This window comes from Molothrus ater, chromosome Z (assembly GCF_012460135.2).
Source record: "Molothrus ater isolate BHLD 08-10-18 breed brown headed cowbird chromosome Z, BPBGC_Mater_1.1, whole genome shotgun sequence".
Lineage (NCBI taxonomy): Eukaryota > Metazoa > Chordata > Aves > Passeriformes > Icteridae > Molothrus > Molothrus ater.
The window spans coordinates 48,988,100-49,010,907 of NC_050511.2; the positions used below are offsets into that span (position 1 = coordinate 48,988,100).

Here is a 22,808-nt window from a genome sequence, read left to right on the forward strand (position 1 = left end):
GAGCACAGTGACTGTAACACACCTCTGCACTCCAGTTTGATTCCTTTGCACCAGACCCCGTGTCCCAAACTGAAGCTTGAATGGGACAAGTAATTTTTCTCGCCCTGTAATTCTGGTGGGAGACACAAGGCTCCCTGGGTGAACTGAAATGTAGTTAGGTAGAAAGGTAGTTCCTTTGGTTGCATTTGTTGCTTAAACTGGTCACAGGCTGATGCTGTGGGGTATTCAGTAAGGCTGTCTGGAATTTCTGTCCTCTGGATATATTTCAGGGTTTGCTGAAAAAAAACTGTCCCCCTTCTCAAAAAAAGCTGAAGAAACTAGACACCTTTTGCAGCTAATCTGGGAAAAAGAAAAAAAGGCAGCTGTTGGCACAACACACATAATTTAGAGCTGGCTAAAAGTCTTTTGGTCTAACAAAAAATTCTCTGATGAAGGTGGAATTTTCTAGAGCAAATCATTCTAGTGGTCAGTTCCCCACTCCTTTCCCTGTTAGATCCTGTACCTTTCTTTCTGTATTTGAAATATAAGCCAAAATTATTGCATAACCAAACAGAGTGAAAAAAAGAAACTCTTGAGCCATGGCATTGAGTAAATGTCACCTGAGTCAACAAAGAGTCCGACAGATGGAGGCTTTAACATTGTTTTTTCAAATTCATCAGTAATTTATTTTTAAAGTAATGACCATAAATTTTCCTAGAACAGATTGTTTTTCTGCCTGTTATGATTCATTAAACCAGTACAGAATGAGATCATTATCATTTAAGTTAGCATTTTTGAGACTGCCAAATATCCTTCAAGTACTTCCTGCAGCTGGGACTGCAAGCATTGTCCTTGGAGCTGGCAGCCTGCTTGCACCATATCCTGGTACAAGAGCTTCTTGTGCCTCTGGCTAGCAGCACTGCTGTGCCCACGGGGCCCTGCTTGAGTGGGCCACTTTACCTGCCCCTCAGGCAGCAGAAAATTGTAAACTGACTTCAAGCTGCAAAGCTTGAGAGTCTATGGAAATAAGCACCTGAAGAGATGCACAGCCATCTCCCTGAGGAGCTAGGGCTGGAAACTCTTCTCTTCTCCAGAGGTGGACTCTCACCCACCTCAGCCTGCAGGTGAGCTGGCTGATTACTGGGACACAGCAGTCATTGATGCCTCTGGATAAATTGCCTCCTCTTGCAAATTCCCACATTGTAAAGCCAAAGGATGCAGCAAGCAGAGTGGCAGCCACAGGAGACAGGTTACCAGAAATAGACTTTTCACCTTTTAATTTCTTTTTGGTGTAATTTCCTGACTGCATTATTGAAACAACAATGACATAAGTGGCATGATACAGCAACAGGGAAGACAGAAGCAGGTAAAAGCAAAAGAAACAATGTCATATTTGTGTAGAAAAAAAGAAAAATGAGCTGTGAGTAAAGGGGAATTCACAAATTATCTGATAAAAAGGCACATAGCCATTCCCTGCCCCCACAACCACTCTGAGAGTTCTCTGACACATGAAGGACACCAAAAGAAGAAAAAAAACACCCAAAAAGTCAACAAACAAAAAACAAACCACCACCCCAAATTACAGCAATTACTTGATCAGGGCATTTTCACTTCCTATTCTGGGAGAGAGAAATTCCCCAGGTCATCTGACCTCTGTTGAAACTACACCAGGAAGAGGAGCAGCAGCAGTTGACGAGTGCAGGGCGTTCTCTGGCTGTACAAAAGCCTCCCATGTCTGAGCCAGAGCTCAGAGCAGCGCAGGGATGTGCAGGTGTGTGTACACATAGCAAGGTGAGCTGCGAGTATCCTGCCAGCCAGATCATCTCTTGCACAACTCTCCAGTCCTGTGCAGCCCAGCAGACCTTTTGCTGCTTGTTTCCAAACATGCCTCCAGAGCAGACCTTCTGAGGAGCTGTTTCCTCGCATGCTGTTTCCTTAAACGCTGCTGAAAGCAGCTCTCTCCAAGAAGAGGTGGCAGCTAGCAGCATGGTGGGAATAATGTCAATGAGGACGTGGATTGAGCCAGTGGTCGCAGGCTCCCAAGTGGCCAGTGCCTTCTACGACACAGCACTGCTGCTGGTAGTGAAGAACTACTACAACCAGACCAACAGCACTGCTCCCTCCCACGTCCTGGAAGATGCTCAGCAGAAGGCTGTATCTAATTTTTATATCATCTACAACCTAGTTCTGGGCCTGAGCCCACTGGTGTCAGCCTATGGCTTATCCAAGCTGGGGGACAGGATACATCGCAAGATCCCCATCTGCTTCCCTCTTCTTGGTTATTTGGGCTCCAAAACTCTCCTGCTCCTCCTGATTCTGCTGGGCTGGCCAGTGGAGGTGATGTATGGGGCTGCTGCCTTAAATGGGCTGACAGGAGGCTTCACCACACTTTGGGCAGGCATCATGGCTCTGGGATCCCTGGGGTCCTCTGAAAGCAAGAGGTCTCTGCGGCTCATCATTATTGAACTGGTATATGGCCTGGCTGGCTTTCTGGGAAGCATGGCATCTGGCTACCTCTTTGTTGGCTTCAGCGACCGCTACCGAGAAGGCACCGTGCTGGTGTGCTGCAGCATTGCTTGCTATGCCTTTTGTCTCCTCTACAGCATTTTTGTCCTCACAGTCCCCAAGCCAGCAGCTTCCTGCCCAGCCAAAGCCAAGAGTGCAGAGGAGGTAGGGGGTCAGCTACCAGAAGCAGTGGTAGCAGGGAGCTCCCAGCCTTCAGAGAACAGAATTTTCACTCCAGTGTCACCCTCAAAGCTCATCATCATCCTGCTGTTTGTGGCAGCAATCCTCTATGACCTGGCTGTGGTTGGTGCCATGAACGTACTCCCACTGTTCTTGCTCAGGGAACCTTTAAGTTGGAATGCTGTGGAGATTGGCCACGGCAATGCTGCTGGGTATGTGATCTTCATTACCAGTTTCCTAGGAGTTCTTGTGTTCTCCAGATATATGAGGGATATTACCATGATCATGATCGGAGTAGCTTCATTCAGTGCTGGCATCCTCATTATGGCCTTCGTGCAGTGGACGTTCCTGTTCTACATTGGTGAGTTGAACAGGCATGCACATGAGCAAATACAGCTGAGAAATGGGTGTTTCAACATCACTGGAAGGGCTTTTTGCTTTGCTTTGTGGCAAATTTGCAAGCAGGCAGTTAGGTAGATCATCACAGGAACAATTTGCAAGAAAGCATTCTTTTTAGTCCTCTTTCCCCACATCTCCCTTAGTACTCTTTAAGACTCAGCACTCAACAATATCCTGAGGAGGCATACACCTCTGCCAAGGATTACTTTAAGGCTCATTGACTTGTAATTCATCAGTTGGTCACACACCAGATCTGAGCAGAACAGTGTTCACACTCTGGGAGACTGGGAATTGTTGCTGACTCCCTGTACTAGTGGGATTGCACCTCTGCAGCAATAGGAAGCACATGCTTCCTTTGAGGCAAGGCTTAAGGCTACAACAGAAGCAAAATGGCAAAGGCTTCCTATTATGGGAACATCTTAAGGTGTGATTTATTTTTGTCATATGAAGGCACTTACAGCTGATGGGAAACTTAATGAAACATTGGTGTTGTAAAATACCACAATAATGTAGTTTACAGATCTCACACTGTTACATAAATTACTAAGGGACAGGTAAGAATAGATGGGGCAGCATCCCATGATAAAGGAAAGGGAAGTTTACTTCTGGGAGCTAACCTGTGATGAAAAACAAAATCCAAGAACTGCATGCATTGTGCCAGAGCTATCTCACAGAGTATTATCTATTGCATGGCTTTAAGGTTTTGTTTCTCAAAACGAGAAAGACACTGGAGATGAATGCCCTGAAGTGCTTTTTCTGTCTGTCCCTACAGGGAATGGGGAATTGAAAACTAAACAAAGTTTTTCTAAAGGGAAAGATGATAGGATATTGTATTTGTGTACTAAGCCAAACACTGAGTGAAAATTTTGAAATTATGTTTGTTTAGCCAATCAAGCTGGGGAAAAAAGATTAAAAAATTAAGTAAAAAATAAAAAAGCTTACTTAATTATTCAGCTTATTTTCATCCTGAAGACCTGCTGCTATGCAGTGTGTTGGATGCTTATTCCCTGCATTGCAGAAACACCTTGGTACACTAGACATGGACCAAGTTTTCACTGAGGCTGGTACTGCTGTCAGGAAGGTAATTCCAGCTCCCCACAGATTTTCACAGTAGAGACAGGCTAGAATACTGCAAGCCAGAAGCACCGAGATGCAAGACAGATGTAGTGTTATAAAAGTACTGTTCCTGTCAAGGCTGTGTAGCACAGAGGGCTCTCTGTGTTAAAACTTAAATCATCATCCTCATGGATCTCAAAGGAGCGGGAGGATCCCATCCACGCTGGGATGTCTGGCTGAGAACAAGAGATTGTGTCTAGTTTGGGCAAAGGATCTCTGATAATGGGAGCAATAGGTGGCTTTTTTTAGCAGAGAAAAGGTGAGACAAGGTGTCTGTCCAAGCCAGTGGCATATAATCTTCAAAAGCAGTGGCTGTGCTGGATCACAAAGAGCAGACACTGGTGATAACTCAAAATTCATTGCATTACAGCACGGGCAGTGATGCTCTTTGCCCTCATCCCCTTACCAACCATCAGGTCCATGTTGTCCAAGCATGTTGAAGGATCATCCTATGGTGAGTATTTTGGTTACCTTACCAACCAAAACCCCCTGAAATCCCTTTATTCAGCCTAGAGTACTAAGAGAAAAGTAAGTTATTGCTGCAATCTGTGCTTTGTGTAATAATACCAGAGGAAATGATACCACAAACAGGAAGGGAGAAGCAGAGAAACTTGCTGGACAAGATTCTCACATCCAATCTTCTTGTCCTTGGTTGCATCATCATTTATCAACAGAATTTTCAGCACATACTTCAAAACATTACAATTAGTGCATAGTTCAAAGGTAGGGAAAATAGCTGAGGTGCTTCTCAAAAACACAGTACTGCAGGGAGAGCCAAGAAAAGCAGGACATTGAGTTGAAGCACTGTTATAGTCGCACCATTTATATCTGGCTTCTTTTGCTTCCATCTTTGGGAAGGATGGATTATTTTAATCTTTTTTTCAGTTATGCTTTCTAAACATTTCTTCAGGTGTTTGCAGTTTGTTCCTGTCGCACCTGATTTAACTACAAAGAATAGCTTTTGCATAAAAATTGACACTTCTTGGAATAGTGGCTGGAATTCTTTTCCATTAAATTACATATTAAAAATTAGTAAAATGTATTTTACAGCAGCATATTGAGGCCTACCATTTTTACCTTACCTCAATGAGCTAGATTTAGATACAAGATACAGGACTGGCCATTCATTCAAACAGCACCACAGGCCCACAACTGCTCATGCCTCCTCCAAACAAGTTTCCTCTGCATCCTACACATCCTTTTCCTTTCTCCCATATGAACACAACACTGCTCAGTCACCAGTTCATTCCTACTGCTTGTGCTCCCTCAACATCCACCACAGCAAAATCATCTCCCTGCCACAAACAGCACAGCTCACATCCCAAATTAATCACTATAAATCAAACATTTTTAATTGCCACCTTGAGCCATATGGGCTGCACATGACGATGGCATCAGTCCAGACCTCAAGTAGGACCCTGCAGCAGAGCAGCACTTGCCTTCTGGTTGCAGTTTCACCTCCTGGTGCTGAGTGGCTGCAGAATGCTACAAGGGCAGCAAGCTCAGCACACAGCCCTGACCTTGCCCCCAGTCTGCAAGTCCCAGCCGGGCTTGGGTTATTTCCCTTTCACCCATTTACCATGACAGAAACCCTTCAGTTAAGAGTGGCTTCAACTAGAATTCAGTTTCTGCCTTTCTTCCACATGAAATATCATACAAATCACACACACATCCCCATTTCAGCCATTATTGTAATTTCAACCCTGTGAATCACTTTTCTGGCCTAGGCCAGAAGCAGACCCTGACTAAAATGTCTCCATCATCCTGAAGATGTCAGCTCTAGACTATTTTTCTACCTCTAGGAAAAGGAGCACTTACTGAGCAGTTTATTGCTGCTCTTACAAGCAACTACCTTTATATGTAGACTGTTTAGGCAGACAGTTTTCCAGTTGAATCTTTTGTCCAACACCTAAAAAAGAAAAATTATTTAATTGCTGTCTAGAACAGAAGCAGATACAAGCTCATGCCATGTGGTGTTAGTGGAGCAATGACTACACAATTGTGATCCTGGATTTGCCAGGGAGATACCACAGCTGGTTTGTTAATCTCCAGCAACAAACTATGTTCTTGTCTTACAGGTAAGGTGTTTGTCCTGCTGCAGCTGTCTTTAGTCACCACGGGAGTAGTGACATCTACAGTCTACAACAAGATCTATCAAAACACACTGGACTGGTACAGCGGCTTCTGCTTCATTTTGTCTTTTCTAGTTGGCTGCCTGAGTCTCCTCCCTTTAAGGTAAGAAATGGGAAAGATTTTGTTGAAAAGGACATGCTGTATTTTCTCTGTACTTCCTGATTCTAGGTCTAAAATTTATAAAGCAGATAGGAAAGAATTTTAAAAAGAAAACAACACCCACACCAATTGAATTTTTTAAAAAAGGGGAAAAACCAAACTTGTAGAAATGAGTTAACAAATATCAAAGAGATTCAAAGAATGAAAGTTGCAATGTCTAGCAAGTGCTTTTTTAAATCTTATTTTTGTTTAATGTAACATGAATTGCTGTAGGAAGAGTATCTGGCAGTTTAACAGATAATCCCGGGGACAAAGCATTCACCCAAATGTAATTGTTTGGTACTGTGAAAATAGTAGTAAGTAGAATGAAGAAATAACCCTACACAAAGTAAAATGTTTTTTTAAAATTCCATTACATGTTACTTATCCATTGAGAAAAGAATAATTTCAGTCTTCCTCAAATGTTTCAAAGAGACACTATTACCACAGGGGAGGAAATGGTTACTTTTCTGGTCCATTGAATTTGCCCAACTGTACCACCATGGAGTGACTGCGATGTACAATTTCAGGAACAACTTTTAAGCACAAAACCAGTTTAATCTGAAGAGAGAAAGCTGAAACAACCCCTCCACCTACTTTTACAGAATTCTTGAAGGATCTCCCTCCAAGTCTCACTTTGTCCATTAGAGCCTCCCCAAGACTCTCCAGCTTGTTGCTTTACTAGAAATGGCAAGATTCTTTCTGTATAAAGTGAACTGTGATAATGTCAGTATTTAATCCACATAAGAACAATATCTTCATTCAGATGTAAGGCATGTACTGGATAGGCTAATGCCTGACTCTAGGCAAAATTCTTGCCTAGCTCTGCTGTAGTTAAACAAAATAGAGTAGTACAAAGTCTGAAAGCACAATGTATACTTACCTCAACTGCACCACATAGACAGGAAGCAGAGCCTGTAAGGAAAGCTCCTCCACCACCACCTCTGTTTTATCCAGAGCATCAAAGGCTTTCTGGGGTTGTGAATGCATTTGACAATCAGTGACTTCAGGACTACTAGTGTGAGGAAGGCTACTTCTACTCATCATTCCACTGGGTCTGCTTTCCTTCTCAGATCTTCCAGACACAAAAGACTTGTTTCTTATATGCAACCCTCTCTCTAACAGGGGTCACTGCTAGCTACTCAAATGCTTTTTAATACAGGTTCCAAATAGAAGTACCATTACCAGTACAAACACAGGTTAATAAAGTGAGGGATGACAGATGGTGCCAATGTCACTGAATGCACACAAGAGAGGCTGGCAGACCATTGAGAGGAATGCCATTAGCATGCAGCCAGCTCCAGATACCCCGGCAAAGTTTAAGACATAGATGTGGAAAGAGCAAACTGCAGTTTGAGAAGGTAGTTTGCTAATTCTTATTATCTGCATTTTTTATTGTTCTTTACAGCTTTGTGGCCATCAAACAACGGTCAACCACTGGCTCCCTTGAGATTCTGACTGAATAACAGAGGCATCTTCTGGTTGTTATCATTAGTCCCTACCAACACAATAGGATACGTAGCATTTGTATTTCCACTTCCCAGCATGCCACAACCACTGAGTCACTAAGCCTCTCGCCCAGGAAGAGATGTTTGCCTTGTTATTTCTGCAGCACACACCCCATCCTGCAGAGTATGTGCATTAGCTATTGCACACCAGCAGTCCTCAGAGCATTCTGCTCTTTGCTACGCTGGTCAGCAATACCAAAGAGGCACAAGGATATAGGCTAGAAATGAAAGTGGCATTTCCAGACACATCGTTCAGAGAGGAAGCGGAAAGCAGAGGATTGGTTTTCCATTAGTTCCTTCTTGTTTGTTCATTCAGAAATCTCAGGGCAGTTCTGTGACTCTGGCTGATGAAAGAGAGCTGCAAGCCACATGCCACGTGCAGAGGTCCATCAACACGACACACCAGCTCTCCATCTCCTGCAGATGTTATCAGCCCAGACAATTAATGTTATGTACAAGACCATTAAATAGAGAAATAACACCATAAAAATATGTAAGATTAACAGAACTTTAGTAATCCCTACAATAAAACAACCCTGAACAGATGTTCACGTCCCTGATTTCTGGGAGAATGTCACACTGGACAGTGCTTCAACAGAGCTCATGCAAGGACTAAGACTCAAGAGCTAATGCTGGTGTTTCAACTCATACCACCACAATGTGCTACTCTTGTCACAGGTAAAGAACAGCTAAGTGCAGCACACAGCTCCTACCGGATTTATGGAGTTGTACGGACACTGATACCATATAATAGTACTGTGTTACCAAAGCTTTTATCTGGGTTGGAAAGGAACCTCATACCATACAGCAGCTAGCATGAGATGATGTCACATAAATCCAAACATTAGTCAAAAGTGTGGCATGTCTCACAAGGATGTGTCTGCTTACATGCTAATTGAACTAAGAAGGATTAAGTGGCGTCCACGGTCCTGGACTAAGTAAAGGAAAGTTAAAAGCCCTTAAATAACTGAAATAATCTGGAGGCAAATCAGGCAGTTTCTGTTTGAGCCAGGGGTATAGCAAGCAGAAGTTGGTTCATCATTACACAATTCCTGCCTCTGAGGAAGTTGCTGTCACCCTCTTCCCCCCCCATCCATACCCCCCCCCCCCCCCCCCCCCCCCAATCTTTCCTCAGCTCCTTCACTTTCAGTATCAGAAGTAATGCAACAACAGGTCAGATGATTTCTATTTAGATCAACCATGGAAGATTTTACGGGAAGGGTATTTCTGCAGTAAGATAGTGAGCTGCTTAAAAAAATGAGTACATGCATCATTTCACCAGTGAAGACCGCAAAAAATTGAAACTTTATTCTAAGTAAAGGAGTCATCTTTTAATACATTTATTGGTCCATTCCATTAAATTAATTGAGGTAAACAAATGGTGCATTTTAAAAAAATTTACACAGTAATAGAGAATTACAAACAGTTTTACCTCAAAGCATTTTTCTCCATCAATACTATCTCCATAGTAAACAATGCACAAAATATATTTAAAGAGATATATGAAAGGATATAGAAACATGCCAGCACCAGAAGGCAAGACAACATTTCCTAGCCTGCGAGTCTGAACAAGAGCATAGTTGCCAGATTTGACCAAGTACAGGAAACAAAAGCCTCCTTCGCATTTTTACATTGTTTACTAGCTAATTCACACAGAGACAAGTATTTTCACAGCTTTCATTTTGTATTTTAATGGTATGAACAGTGACTCTAGTTCTGGTGAGTAGGTTTACAGAGTGAAAGCAGAAGAGTCTGGACAAGGAACCAGCACCGTTTGGTCCCCATCACTGACACCTTCAACACAGTGTGTGAAGCTCACAGCCAGCTTGCCTTCACAGCTCTCCAGACCTTAGGGAGTGACAGAGGGATACAGTCACAGAGAAGTGAGAGCAAGGACGGTGCTTCTTTATTTTTGTGTTCTGTACAAAAGCCCTTTGGCTCTTATTGTAAGACTGGCCCTCAGCAACCTGTCTCCTTGCGCAGTGGGAATGTTGCACTGGCCATAACGCTGCAGCTTGATCTGAAAGTATGGATACACATCCCAGCACCAGGTTAAGGTAATGGTTTGCTTCAAAGCATAGAATACCAAGACCTTCAAAGTACTCTAGGACAGTGACTAGCCTTGTCTTAGCATGCCATTTACATAAGGGTGATCTACTTGTGCCTCTTTGGAAAGCTCATTATTTTCTGCAAATTTACTGTGCTTTAGGCATGCAACCTTAAAACCTGTCCAGTTCATTACTAAGTACTTCTACAAGTCAGATACTTCAGCAGGACTTTCAAGTGCTAAGCAGAGAAATAAGCACTGCCATTTTCATTTGTAAATTGGTTCGACAGTACTCCCAAAAAGTTTTAAATGCCACATTCAGTCTGCCAGAAGGCAAGTTTTTTCCTGTGATCCCCAGTTTTACTTCACAAGAGGAAAAAAAAATCCAACAAGTAGTAGCAATTTGCCTGTCTTTAAAAAAAAAGTCCTGATTTTCCCTATGTGTTGTTGTAGTAAAAGTTTAATACACCCAAGGAAAGAATGTTCTACCTTCAGAATTTAAGATGACAGAACATCTAACGAGCTAATTTAGTCTATACAATTTTGTACAGTGGTGATCAGGACAAGGATTTTCAACAGTCTGCAAGAATAATCATAATGATATCCAGTTAAATTGTGCAAGTTTAACAAAAGCATGGCTCCTGTTAAAATAATGAACAGTCCCTGCTATCTGGGATAGAATTCTTTTGTACCCTTGCATCTGCAGGACTGACAGCTGAAGAAATGTTTCATGAACAGGCTATGCAGAGCCACTGCTTCAAGGCTACTGCACAGTGCCTTCACAGAACTGTCTCTGCCACTCCTGCTTTGTTTCTATCAGTTATTCCACTGCTTTATCCTCAGAGTAAGTTTTAGTGCAGCAAAAATCCAAGTAGATTTCAGTGAAGAATCCATACTTTATTCTTTAATATAATTCACACCAAAACTGTTTGTGTCTTTAGAGCTACACATATTACCTTTTCATTTTTCAATGTATACCTGAAAAAGCCATGATGTTTTAACATCTATGTTTATTGCGAGATTTAGATCCTGATAAAGGTATACATGAACAATACATGGTTCATACTGAGCACAGAAATGAGCTCAGTGCCTGCTTTATTGTGCTGGTGCCTCTTAACAGAAGAAACAAACACCACAGAAACTATACAGAAGTAACTGGGCAGCAGTGAATTATGCATCCCCTGCGAGGGCCTTGCCCTGGTTATGGATTATGAGCAAAACTGGGCTGATTTAAGGACTGCTGAAAGAACCACATTTTAAACAGGCTCATAAAAAGGGTACCAACTACTTCTGGTGTCATTTTGGTGCACATGCAGAGAGTCATCTTCAGTGACTTAACATTCAACAAGTTACTCAAAGATGAAGCTCCTGCACTATTCTTGCTTCCCTTTACCAACATCTTCTGTTTCTCCCAGGGAAGTGTAGACCATCCAAAGTAAAGACTTTCATTCTATAAGGACTACAGGATTACATATTAAGAGTTTCACTGTCAGTTCAGGACTCAACTTCCTTCTAACAACAGTTATGTGATACAAGTGTCACTCTGCATCTTACAGGAATTTCCTGCAACTTTTGTAATTTTCCTGACTGGCATGGCTGCCCCGAACATCACAATCAGGATCCTCCCCACACCTCACCCACAGCCTCTCCCTCAGTCACCTTGTGATTTACAACAGCTCTTCATAAGAACAGACCACTCCACAGTCTGTAGAAACTGAGATCCACCTATGCACACCCTTATTACACTGCAGCAAATCCTCATGCAGAGGATTCTTCCTTTGAATGCCAGGTTTTACCGCCCTTAAGAGCTTAAGAGGTTTCGGTCCAGATCACGTAAGGTAGCTTGATCTTCAGCAGCTCCAGCCTCAACAGTTACATGCTGATTTGAGCTTCACTTGGTACTCTCCACTGTCCATTATGCTTCTCTTGAACAGCTGTGATGTTAATTGCTGAACTCCCCAAAAGCAACACCCACTTCAGTTTGACATAAAGCAAAGCAGGAAGACTCCCTTAGTGTTGTAAGGCATCAGATGAAACCACCTGCAGGAAAGAAATCACCATTCTTTCTACTCATCTTGTGCTGTTTATTTTACTAAGATGGTGGGAAGACCAACTAAATATTAGTTCAAGGTATATTTTGCTTGAGTCCCAGTGATGTTGTAGAGTCAATTACAAAATTCCATTCATTCCACGTTCTTTTTGAACTAATTCAAAAAGCATGTTGATCTTTCTTCGTGGAAAATGGGGAAGACTGTAACCCTGAAGGACAGACTGTTGGATAGTATGCAAGTGCTTATTCTAGATTGCTTCAAGATGATGCCCTTAAGTACTTCCCCTGAAAAAGAGGAGTCTGTGATTCTGAACCTAACAGTAACTTAAACCAGAGTTCTCATTTACACCAAAAAGTGCATACTGACAAACTGATCTTAAACAAGAAACATAGTTTGTTTAGTACCACAGAGCTGACAAAAAGGCTGAGCCAAAAAGAAAAATTTCTTAAAATGTCTTATATTTTACTTTTCATGCAGAGAGCACCATCTCATTAGCCTGACAGCTACCACAGTGCTGCAATAACTCATCTTGAGAGTTCCATAAAGCCACCAGGCTGAGAAGGGTGGCTGCATGTTCAGTTGGTGTTTATGAAGGAATAAATTCTAAATCAGACTAGTACTTGGTGGGTACCTTGTTACAGGAGAGCAGAGAAGTTCCACAAAATCAATCACTGCTCACATTCTTTGCAAGAACATTGCCAGAGAACAAGTAATCACTCCAATTTAGAAAGTAAGCACAGAGTTATTTATTGCCCTAAATCTCAGTATTACACTCATATGAGTCCCAACCCCCCGCACTAGGATTGTTAAATCACGGCAGCATTCCTAAGGCCTAAGGCCATTAACACCAAGCAGGCATTTACTTGAGGTTGGATTGCAAGAGCAAGGACAAAAAAGGGACTTGCAGAAGCAGCTGCAATTCTGAAGGCCAACAGAAGCTACTAAGAAAATAGATCTGTAACAAAAGTAGCCCTAAAAAACTTGCCATGTGGTTCAGCAGAGACAGGTATGAACCTAATAGGGTACCCATCTATCCCCCACCAACCCATTTAAGGCAAGTTTCACACACTCTGATGCTTGGTGGAAGGAAGCATTTGACACCTTTTGGCTTTTGGCTGCTGCAAATAAAGCATGGAGAAAGAAAAGAGTTCTACTTTTACTACAGCAGGCATCTTAGGTGACCAAGCCTAAAGTGGCTCTAGTAAAACCCATACATAAAGCATGGTGTAAGAGATCTCCACCATGCAACTTCCAGAGCCAGCTTTGGAAAATTAAAAGACCCATCCTTCCCCATTCCCACAACCCCTGAAAGGCAGCAGTCCAACTCATTCCCGTAGCTAAGCTGGTTTTGATCCCCAAGTCAGTCACAAGTACACTTCAGTCAACTGACATTACTTCATAATCACCAAGGTAAACAAAGATACTCAGTATGAACCAACAGCATGCCACACTCACAAAAACCACAGCTCATGCTTCCATCACCAGCCATCTGCAGCTGGTGTTGGTATGGTCTGTCTAGAACCAGCCTGATTCCTGGACAGAAAAGTCTCCAGAGACCATTTCATCCAGAGGGAGCACACAGGTGGTAGCAAAACAGAAAATATTCTTTCCCAGCCTTTCTTTGTCCATTCAAAAAAAAAAAAAAAGAGAGAAGGATTGGTTAAAACAGAATGGTAATAAAGATGTCATTTGGCACCTTGCAGTAAAGTTTTATTTTCATCTTTTTAGTGTTCCACTCATCAGTTCCTTCCAGACTAGAGAGGTAAATTTTATCAAGATCCCCATGCACTTTCTCTGTGAACCCCAATCACTCCATAGAATAAAGAAGGAACCATTCAAGATAACTCAAAAAGATGAAACATGCCCCAGTTTAAACACAAAAATTCAGGAAAAAAATTTCAAATAGGCTGGAACAGATACTCTGAAAAACTAAGTGCAGCTGTCATTTCAGTTAACTTAACAAAAAGAGTCCTCCATACAGTTCCAGTATGACTAGTGGTACTGAGCACAGAAGTGCTAGACTGTCCATGAAGGTACTTCTTATTTGGTCTCTGGCTTGTCTTGCAATAGTGGTATAATTGACTCCCACGCAGTAAGGCACTGAAGAAAGAAAGATTTACAAAATTTAATTTATATCAGTTCATGTGACTTCTGACCAACCCTTCCAGACCAACAGCATACAAGTTGAAGAAAAGTAATGTGGGTCTCTACAGATTATTACAGAAGGGGGAAAAAATACCAGAATGTCAAACAGCAAGGAAGCATTAGAATAGCTGCACCTTCCCAACAAATTCAACAAATTCAATTTTTCCAAAGTCATCAGCTGGCCCAAGCCATTAAAAATCATCAGAACATCCAGGATTTCCAAATACTAACCTAGATTTTTCTAGCTGAAGAATATCACAGCTTTCAGCTAGGCAGATGAACTGTTTTGAGTAGAAATGTACATCTTTGTGGTGTGACTGTGGGTGAAGGCTGATTTGGACACAATAGCAGCTAACAATCCAGCAAACTTATTTGAAAGAAAACATGCATTTAGGGATGTTAATTCTGAGACACGGTGTATTCCAGTATGGCTCTGGGACTCAACTCCACTACAGGACAAACTGGTAGTGCCTGGTATAGTGAACTGTAAGTGTAGTTTCTGGGTTATTAGAAAGCCACTCCAGGCTTTGGAGTCATTTCCCCAGACACATACACTTACTACAATCCTTGTACTGTATGTTGTTACTGTCTTTCAACCACATAGAGCCCAGAAGTCAAAGTGGGCAAATGCAGACTGTGAAATCCAAATTATTAAATGCTGAAATGGGGCAAACTCATCAGCAACTCTTATATCCACAAGTCATTGTTGACAGACATCCTCCTTCTAACCTTGCTGATTGTACTGCAGATGAATAGAGTACTTCTAGTTGTGTACCTTGAAGCGACTGGACACTTTCTGACCAAAAAACCCTCTTACTAAAAGCAAAACTAATGTACAGATCTAACTGTCAATTGCAGAGGCACTACTGGATGTTCAGTGAAGTCTCTAATATTCCCCTCCACAGCAACCTTAGAACTGAGAGACCAGGGTGAAGGAAGTTCTGTGTGAGCAGTTATGAACTATGATTGGAAGGGGAAAAGGTACTGCATATAATATTACATGGAGAGGTAACCTAGCACAGGAAGAAGCTTGTAAAACAGATGTGTAAACATGAACAGACAAGATTAAGTATAGTTTACTAGGCAATGCATAAGCCTAGTAGTTCTAGAAGTGTTTAATATTTCATAAATATTTAATACACCTGAAGGGGGCTTATGAGACAGTTGGAGAAGGACTTTTTACAAGGGCTAGTGGTGATAGGAAAAGGGACAGTGCTTTAAACTGGAAGAGGGCAGGTTTAGATTAGACAATTAGGAAGAAATTCTTTACTTTTAGAATAAGAAAACACTGGAACACCTTTCCTTGAGAAGCTGTGGATGCCCCATCGCTGCAAGTGGTTTTGGTTCATACTGGATGGGGCTCTGAATCACCTACTCTAGTGAAAGGCATCCCTACCTCTAGCAGGAGGTTGACACTTACATGACCTCTAAGGTCCCTTCCAAACCATTGTGTGCTGTGATCTATGGTATCAACCACTGCATTGGGCCACACTGTTCTAGCACAAAAGAAAATTAGATTGGAAGCATATGCAGTTAAATGTCAACGTCCTTTTAATTAAAAATAAAAAAAATCTAACACTAAACCTCAGGTACAAATACACCAACTGAAAAAGGGCAGAGGCTAGCTGTTTTCAGGACTAATATACAAGGGACAGAATGATGCACAAAGGGACAGGAATTAGAATAACTTATACATAGCAGATGTATAAGTTAAATCTATATATGAGTCTGTGGCCATGCATTAACTCATGTAGTTTTGTTCAGAAAAGGCAGAATCAAGGGATTTTTCTACTCTCGTAGTATTACTAGTATGTGTAATTCTGGGTTTTTTTTAATCACTACCTCTGCTGCTCAGTAATTTGTTCAATTCAAAAGTGCAAAACAGACAAGCATGCATGATAAAACGCTGTTAGAGTGCTGACTTGCAAAAGACCACTAGTCTGACAGAGTTCACTTGACCACAACTTCCAACTCTGACAAAGAGCAGCTTCAGATGTCTAATATTCTTGTCTTCAAGACAGTGTGAAGATTTCCTGAAGAATTATCACCATTTCAGAGGAAAATAAACTACTCTTATTCCGGCCAGTGCTCCAACAGTGACACATACCTTCTCATAGTACTGGATGTTTTTATCTGCCATCCCCATGAGTAGCTGCCTAAAGTCTTGTCTTTTGTTGTTCTGCCATCTCTCCATATCTGCTTTCAAGTCAGCATTGAAACATTCTACTCGGTCTTGACATTTCTCAACATCTGCGGGTACCTGCAGCAAGATAAATGAGGATTAAAACTGTCAGTAAGAGTGCTAGATTGCTGAATTAGCTCAAACCTTACTGAGCAGAACTACAGAAGAAAGGGTAAGTTCACAAAGCAGTAGTTATCCTGAATCTACTGAATTATGGCTGCAGGGAAAAAGCTATGGTTCTGAACTAGAGAGGATATGAGATTGCTTAATTTGTTTGTTGCTGTTTGAGGTGGGTGAGCGCTTGTGCTTGTCCATCTCCATGCCTGATATAGAGGTGTGGAGGAAGCACCTTTTAAAGGCACAGAAAAACCATTTGGCCTAAGTAGTGGTACTGAGAGTCGCTTCCTAGTGCTCAAACTAAGCAGCTTAGCTCCACAGCAAGCTTTTCTGCTTCCCATTTACAGCTGCAGTAGGAATGTCCCAATTTACACCAATGTGTATATAACAACAACATTTAGGTTTATCAAAAAAGGTGGGTAAGACACCTCGGTATTGACAACTGCAGAATAAAATTTCTAAGTCCTTAGTTTCTAGCTTCCACTTTTAACATTCCAGGCTTCCTGAACAAAATTTAACTGCGCAGCACTCGTGATCATCAACATGGGATTGGCTCATGGACTTTTAGGCTCAACAATGGACACGCAACCATGCAAAAGCAACAAATAACATCTTGAAGGACAGCCTGCTGCAAGCTGAGGTAGAGATTTAAATGAATTTTTGACAGTAGTCACTCGCCTACCTTTAGACCAACTCACTTAGTTGGTCTAAAGGTACACACACTTTAGACCAACTAAATTGGTGTTCTTTGCTTATGTTTTAACTAATATAATGTATATCACCAGGCAAATACAGGAATAATTTACTAGTGTTTCCTCAAGCAGGAAAGATGAACACCTTTTTTTCCCTTCTCACTGCTGCATGGTCCACACAGACAGGAATGCTGTAAGGACATGCAGACTAAGCCCATGAGCTCAGAAGAAGAAACTCCTGAATCCTGGTACCAAAGTGAGAAGTGAACATTTGCTCTGGAAGCTGTGACTTGCACAAAGGCAAAATACAGAATGAAGAACATTTGAAGAACTTTGGGGTAGCTCCTCTCGTACTTGATACTTTATTAGTAAACTCCAAGGGGTGTGAAAGAAGGAAGAGGATTAACAGACTACATAATAAGCTTTTCACGGATACATGAAGTTTGAGGTGGGCTACTATCTTGCAGTTTGGCAAGGTACTCAATTTAGGCAGAAACACACTGACTGTGTTTCTGCTCCAGGACATGGATTAGGGCTGATCACTTTATTACTCACAGAAGGTCTTACATCTGTTCTTCAATAAACCAACCTGTTTGACATGCAGGAGCTCTTTACACTCATGGGATTTGAGTTCCCCTTTATTCACACAACTGAATTTACACTACAGGCAGCTTGGAGGTTCAGTAGATACTTTTTCTCACTGCCATGTCTGAGCACTATACCTATGGCTACAGAATTCACTCTGCTGCAACTCCAGATGAAGTTTCCTCACAGGCTGCAGACAAGAACAACCAAGCCAGTGACTGTAAGATTTAGGGGATGCTCTCCTCAAGGCATGCATGCCTTGCATCAGAAGTACTCTGCTATCTTAATGGGGAAATCTAGGCTATCAAGAGAAATATTTACGAAGTCTGGAAGCAAAACCATGTAAGATTTCCCAGTCTAACTAACTTAGCTTCTAAGCACTCACCAGCTCCCTGCTTCTTCTGCCAGGATCTGAAACCACAATGAAGATATGTAGAAATCTGTTCTTTCTCACAGCAAGTCTCTGGCTGCTCAGGCTGAGAGGGCTGTATGAATTTAGAGCTACAGGGATAACCCAGTGGTCAGGAGATGTGTCACGTGTGCTCTCATTAAGAACAACAACAACAGCTAACTCCAACTAAGTCTCCAAAGACATCAAGAAAATAGTGTCTGCACATGCAGCAGTCCTATCTGGGTGTGCAAATGCCTTACCTTACAAACTGCAGCTTCCTAGTACATAAATTGCAATTCAGTGGTTACGACAAAATTTTAAGTTAAGTAACAGCATTTAAGCACTTTATATCAGTGAAAACTCAAATGCAAAGAGATATTATATGTTTGTCATCAAATTTAGCCCAAGCTGAAGCATCAAAGCTGATACTTTTATCTGTTTTTACCAATGGAGACACTAAATATTAGCTAATAACTAAGAACCAGGAAGACAGTAGATTGGACTCAGGAAAAATGCTACTGCTTTACTGATACCTGCTCTCAACTACTTAATAGCTCAAAAACCCCTCAAACTTGTTGCTGAAACTCCAACACACTCTTAAAGGGGCCAGGACTATTTTAGTAGTCAATTTCAACTGATGAGAGAGGTATAGGCAGGCAAGAACTAAGCATAAAGTTGTACATATGTGATACAAAGTTCTGCATCTGCATCTAATCCTCTTCACAATGATTCTGTTCTCTTAAAATCTAAGCTTGCCTAATATCTGTAATTTGGTGTGGTCAATTACAAACAGCATGTCCACTTTAAAACTCTTCTATATCAGCATTACCAAGTAGCAAATGTTCCAAAAGTACAACAAATCCAGCATTAATTAGACAACCAATCTTTGCATAAGATATTTCTACCTTCCTAGCTCTTGGGAAACAGTTATCTATTACAAGGCCTTTTTCCCCCACCTTCTACTTCAAGTTCTGCACTGCCATATTTACTGTTCCCATAGATCACCACACTTCAAAGCCTTGAGGTAGACAGAATAAAACAAATCATCAGAGGCAAACTTCATCTCACTAAAACAAAACCACACCCATTCTTTATTGTGCTGGTTAGATTACTGCAAAATCAGCTCCAGCATGGGTCAGAAATGGTTGAGAGGCATTTCACCACTGCACATGTTAGAAACTGAAAGGCTGCAGACACCACACAAACACCATGATGCTACTGGTAAACACCACCACACTGTGGTGTAAGCCACTGTGGTGGCTTTTGGTGTAAGCTTCAGCATTCTGAGCAGTACCTGCTGACAGAGAGCCACAGCAGCACTACAAGCCTTCTGCACTCATAGGCCACTGAGCTCTAGGCTGATCTCACTGCCAGAACAATCTAATGGCCTGGTGAGCTCTGTGATGCCAGGCTGGGTATGTGCACAGGAGTCCCAGAATGCCCTCCAGTGAGAGATTTTTAAGTAGTGATAGGCTTATCTTTCAAGATCTAAAAAAAGGCCTTTGATCTCTTAAAGTTTTGTTTGGGATCTTTTTACATCATTTCAACCAAATCAGCAAATATGCCAAGGAAGACAAACACCATTCCACAACATGATCCTCTGTAGCACGGTGTGTTCTATACGGGTTTTATTGTAAAGTTGGTTATTTTTTATAAGTTAAGATTATGGTTTGGCCCTCGGTTCCCCCCATGTTCTCCCTCATAATGGTTTGTTCCTCCTGCCAGTTACCTGTCCATCATTGTAACCACCCCCCCCTTTATTTTGAGAATTTTCTCTGTCAATCATCCCTTACTTAAGATATGATTTGTCTCCTGAGCCTTTTCCCTCCCCTGTACCATTCTTATTGGTTCAGTTGTGTCCCTCGCTCCTCCCCTGGGCTTCGTTCATTGGTTCCCTTCTGTCTCCTCCCGTCACGCCCATCCCCTTTATCAGTGCCTCCCCAACGGTCATTCTCTGACACCGTCACTGGCCCCGCCTGGGTCAGTAAAACGCCTTGGCACCCATAGGTGTGTCCGCTCCTTCCTTCCTTCACCTCAGTGCTTCGCAGTTCTGCTCACGCCTGTGTCACCACGTCGCAGACGGAGCCACTACTCGGGGGTTCTCGCAGAGGACCTGGCAGTGGCGGGATTTGTGGTCTCCACTGGTCTCTCGGGGAGCGGCTAGCCAGCACCCGTCAGCTCCTGTGGCCGCGGGACGAGACTGCAGCCCTCTGCCACCTTTTAGTTTCCAGCATGTCATAGAGCCAGGAGACCTTGCTGAATGTAAGATATGCTTCTAGGCACAGCTCTGAGCTATCAGCTCTTACAGGTAATGACACATCCTCCAGCTGGAAAGATTCTGAAAACCCCACAGACAGTATTTTGTGAACATGCAAGGAGTGCTACGCAGTTTGTTCAACTTCATCTTGTAAATGACACAAACTACTTATGTTACAAAAAGGTAAAACAGTTGCCAAAAAATATTCTGATACTCTGAAGAGAAGATGTAAGTATTCAAAAAAGTATTCCAAAAGTTATTCAAAATAATCCCTCCGAGGTATGAGATCCAAAGGACTTTTAACATGCGCAAGATTGGTACAGTGAAATGTCTAAGAACCAGCTTGCTGGATATGCTAGGTTTAGTTCCCTCCATCCTAGACACAACTGCTAGCTCCTGTTTATACAAAGCCAGTTCTACTGAGGAAGTGGAGTGTATACCACACCAGCCAGCAGAGGGACAGGTAGTAGACCCACATACAAGAGCACCACAAAACACCTAGTACACCACTGTTTTTATAGCCAAAAGATCAGAAAAACACTTTTGCATTTCTGTGCTCTCATCCTCTTCAGCTTCTTAGATTCAAAATATTATGTGAACCTACTGTAGAGTGAACGTTATTGTATAGTAGTCATAATACTGGAAAGTCACCCATTAATTATTAACACAAATACAAGGGAAACCAAAAACCTCCAAACAGAGGAAGGGAACAAACCCTATTGCCATCATCAGTTAAAGCTACAGTGATTTAAGAAAAGGCTCTTGCACTGTGTTTCATGCAGAAGCGGGTGGCAGTGTAAGCATGTCAGTTCACAGCTTTGCTTTTGCATGGTGCCCAGCCAAAACCTGTCATCCAGTGACACGTGCCATCTCTGTTCAGCATCATGCAGGTAGAGCTCCCTAGCAGAAATGGCAAAATAAGGAGTTTTCCACAGCCAAACCCAGGGTTCTGCAACAATACAGTTTCACAGTGCCAGGGACAGGACTTTAACTCAGTGAGCTGGCATACTGCTGAGTCACCAGGGACTGTTCTACCACTGCTTTGTTAACCTGTCACTGAACAGTCCAACTGACTGCTGTCTGTTGTTGAAGTGTTACAGAGTCATCCTGCTCTGAACTGTGAGAGATCAGTAGTTCAGAAGTTGTTAGACAAGTTACATATATTTATACTTAGGTTTTATTTCACACCAGCTTGCCAACAACAAATTTCTGTTCTGCCAGAAACTGCTTAAACTGCAAAGAAGCCCCCAGATCCATGAAAAAAGCAAGTTCTGCTTCTCCATTCATTTCAGGAAGTACTGTAGTGCAAACTGTTTTTGTAGAGCAATTTTAAGTGCTAACCTTTGGACGGTCTTCTCTTTTCAAGGCTACTGCTTCCAGTTTTGCTTCATACTCCGCTTGAACTTGGTCCCTTTTCTTCAAAACATTCTATGGGCAAGAGAAAAGAGAGCTGTGAAGGGATCCTCTTCTTCTTTCCCCCAGGCCACAAGAAACTCTAAAGTGATACATCTTCAGTGCCAAGTAAGCCCAAAGTCAGACTTCCAGATATACTCTGTCCTGTTTTACAGCATTTAGGGAGTAGCTTTTAATAATGAACAGCACTTGCTGGCAGGGGCATATAAAATTCAACATTTGGATAAGCTGGAGGCATGCAATATAGAAGCAATCATGAAACCACTAATATAATCCTGAGCAAGTAAATTTAATTAATCAGTTGACCTATTACTACCATGAAAAGGATACAAAAACATGAAAGCTGACAAGGACTAATGTAAAGTTTCGGATATCCTCAAGCAGCAGACAGACAACAGCATTGGCTAAGAGACAGGAAGACCACCACAGAAGGTATTACAAATCCCTTTTCACTTGCAAAGACTCTTCAGAATCCTTTTAAGCAAGCTGTCACATTCCAGTGTTAGAGCAAAAGCAAGCCTTTATTTTAGATCAGCTGGAGGCGGGGGGGGGGGGGGGGGGGGGGGGGGGGGGGGGGGGGGGGTTAGTTGTTGGTTTAATTAAAAAAAATAAAATTATGAAAAGAACAATTTACATGAAAAGCACTGGACTGCCTGAGAGAGCTTCTCAAGCAGTAAACATCTTATTGACAGAGTATTTTCAAAATAGAGAGGCAAAGATGCTACCCTTAGTTTGTACTATATCCACAAAGAACTTCACCAAGTTTATATTACAATCTTACAGTTTGAAAAGAACCACAGGAATTAGTCTTTCTAAAAAATAAACAGCTTCATATCTGCAAGAGCAGGAAACTTACCACTTCAGGTTTCACAAAGAAACAACTCGTATTTTTAAATTACTCTGTCGATGCAAAGTTATTATTAAAAGTGCTCAGAGGGGAGTCAACCAACACTCTCTGTAAGTTTGAAAT

At 42.0% G+C, this 22,808-nt stretch overlaps 2 protein-coding genes across 2 annotated transcripts in view; one reads left to right on the plus strand and one right to left on the minus strand.

The window, feature by feature from the left end:
- The first annotated feature begins 1,950 nt into the window (after window positions 1–1,950).
- Window positions 1,951–8,491, plus strand: SLC46A2 (solute carrier family 46 member 2). Its single transcript, XM_036403512.2, has 4 exons — window positions 1,951–3,025; window positions 4,550–4,633; window positions 6,258–6,414; window positions 7,859–8,491. Exons 1-4 carry the CDS (start codon window positions 1,966–1,968, stop codon window positions 7,914–7,916), a joined length of 1,359 nt encoding a protein of 452 aa, XP_036259405.1. The 5' UTR covers window positions 1,951–1,965; the 3' UTR covers window positions 7,917–8,491.
- A 749-nt stretch (window positions 8,492–9,240) lies between these two features.
- The window catches only part of SNX30 (sorting nexin family member 30), a 52,841-nt gene continuing 39,273 nt past the window's right edge, over window positions 9,241–22,808 (minus strand). The window contains exons 7-9 of the mRNA XM_036403537.1: window positions 21,767–21,853; window positions 16,309–16,461; window positions 9,241–14,156 (exon numbers count right to left, since the gene is read on the minus strand). Coding sequence (XP_036259430.1) covers window positions 14,097–14,156; window positions 16,309–16,461; window positions 21,767–21,853 — 300 coding nt within the window. The 3' untranslated portion in view covers window positions 9,241–14,096. The remainder of the gene's footprint in view (window positions 14,157–16,308; window positions 16,462–21,766; window positions 21,854–22,808) is intronic.

Coding starts and splice junctions, on each gene's coding strand:
- SLC46A2 (XM_036403512.2), top strand. CDS start 1,966: ATGGTGGGAATAATGTCAATGAGGACGTGGATTGAGCCAGTGGTCGCA. Junction 4,634..6,257: donor TGTTGAAGGATCATCCTATG/GTGAGTATTTTG, acceptor CTTGTCTTACAG/GTAAGGTGTTTGTCCTGCTG. Junction 6,415..7,858: donor CTGAGTCTCCTCCCTTTAAG/GTAAGAAATGGG, acceptor TGTTCTTTACAG/CTTTGTGGCCATCAAACAAC.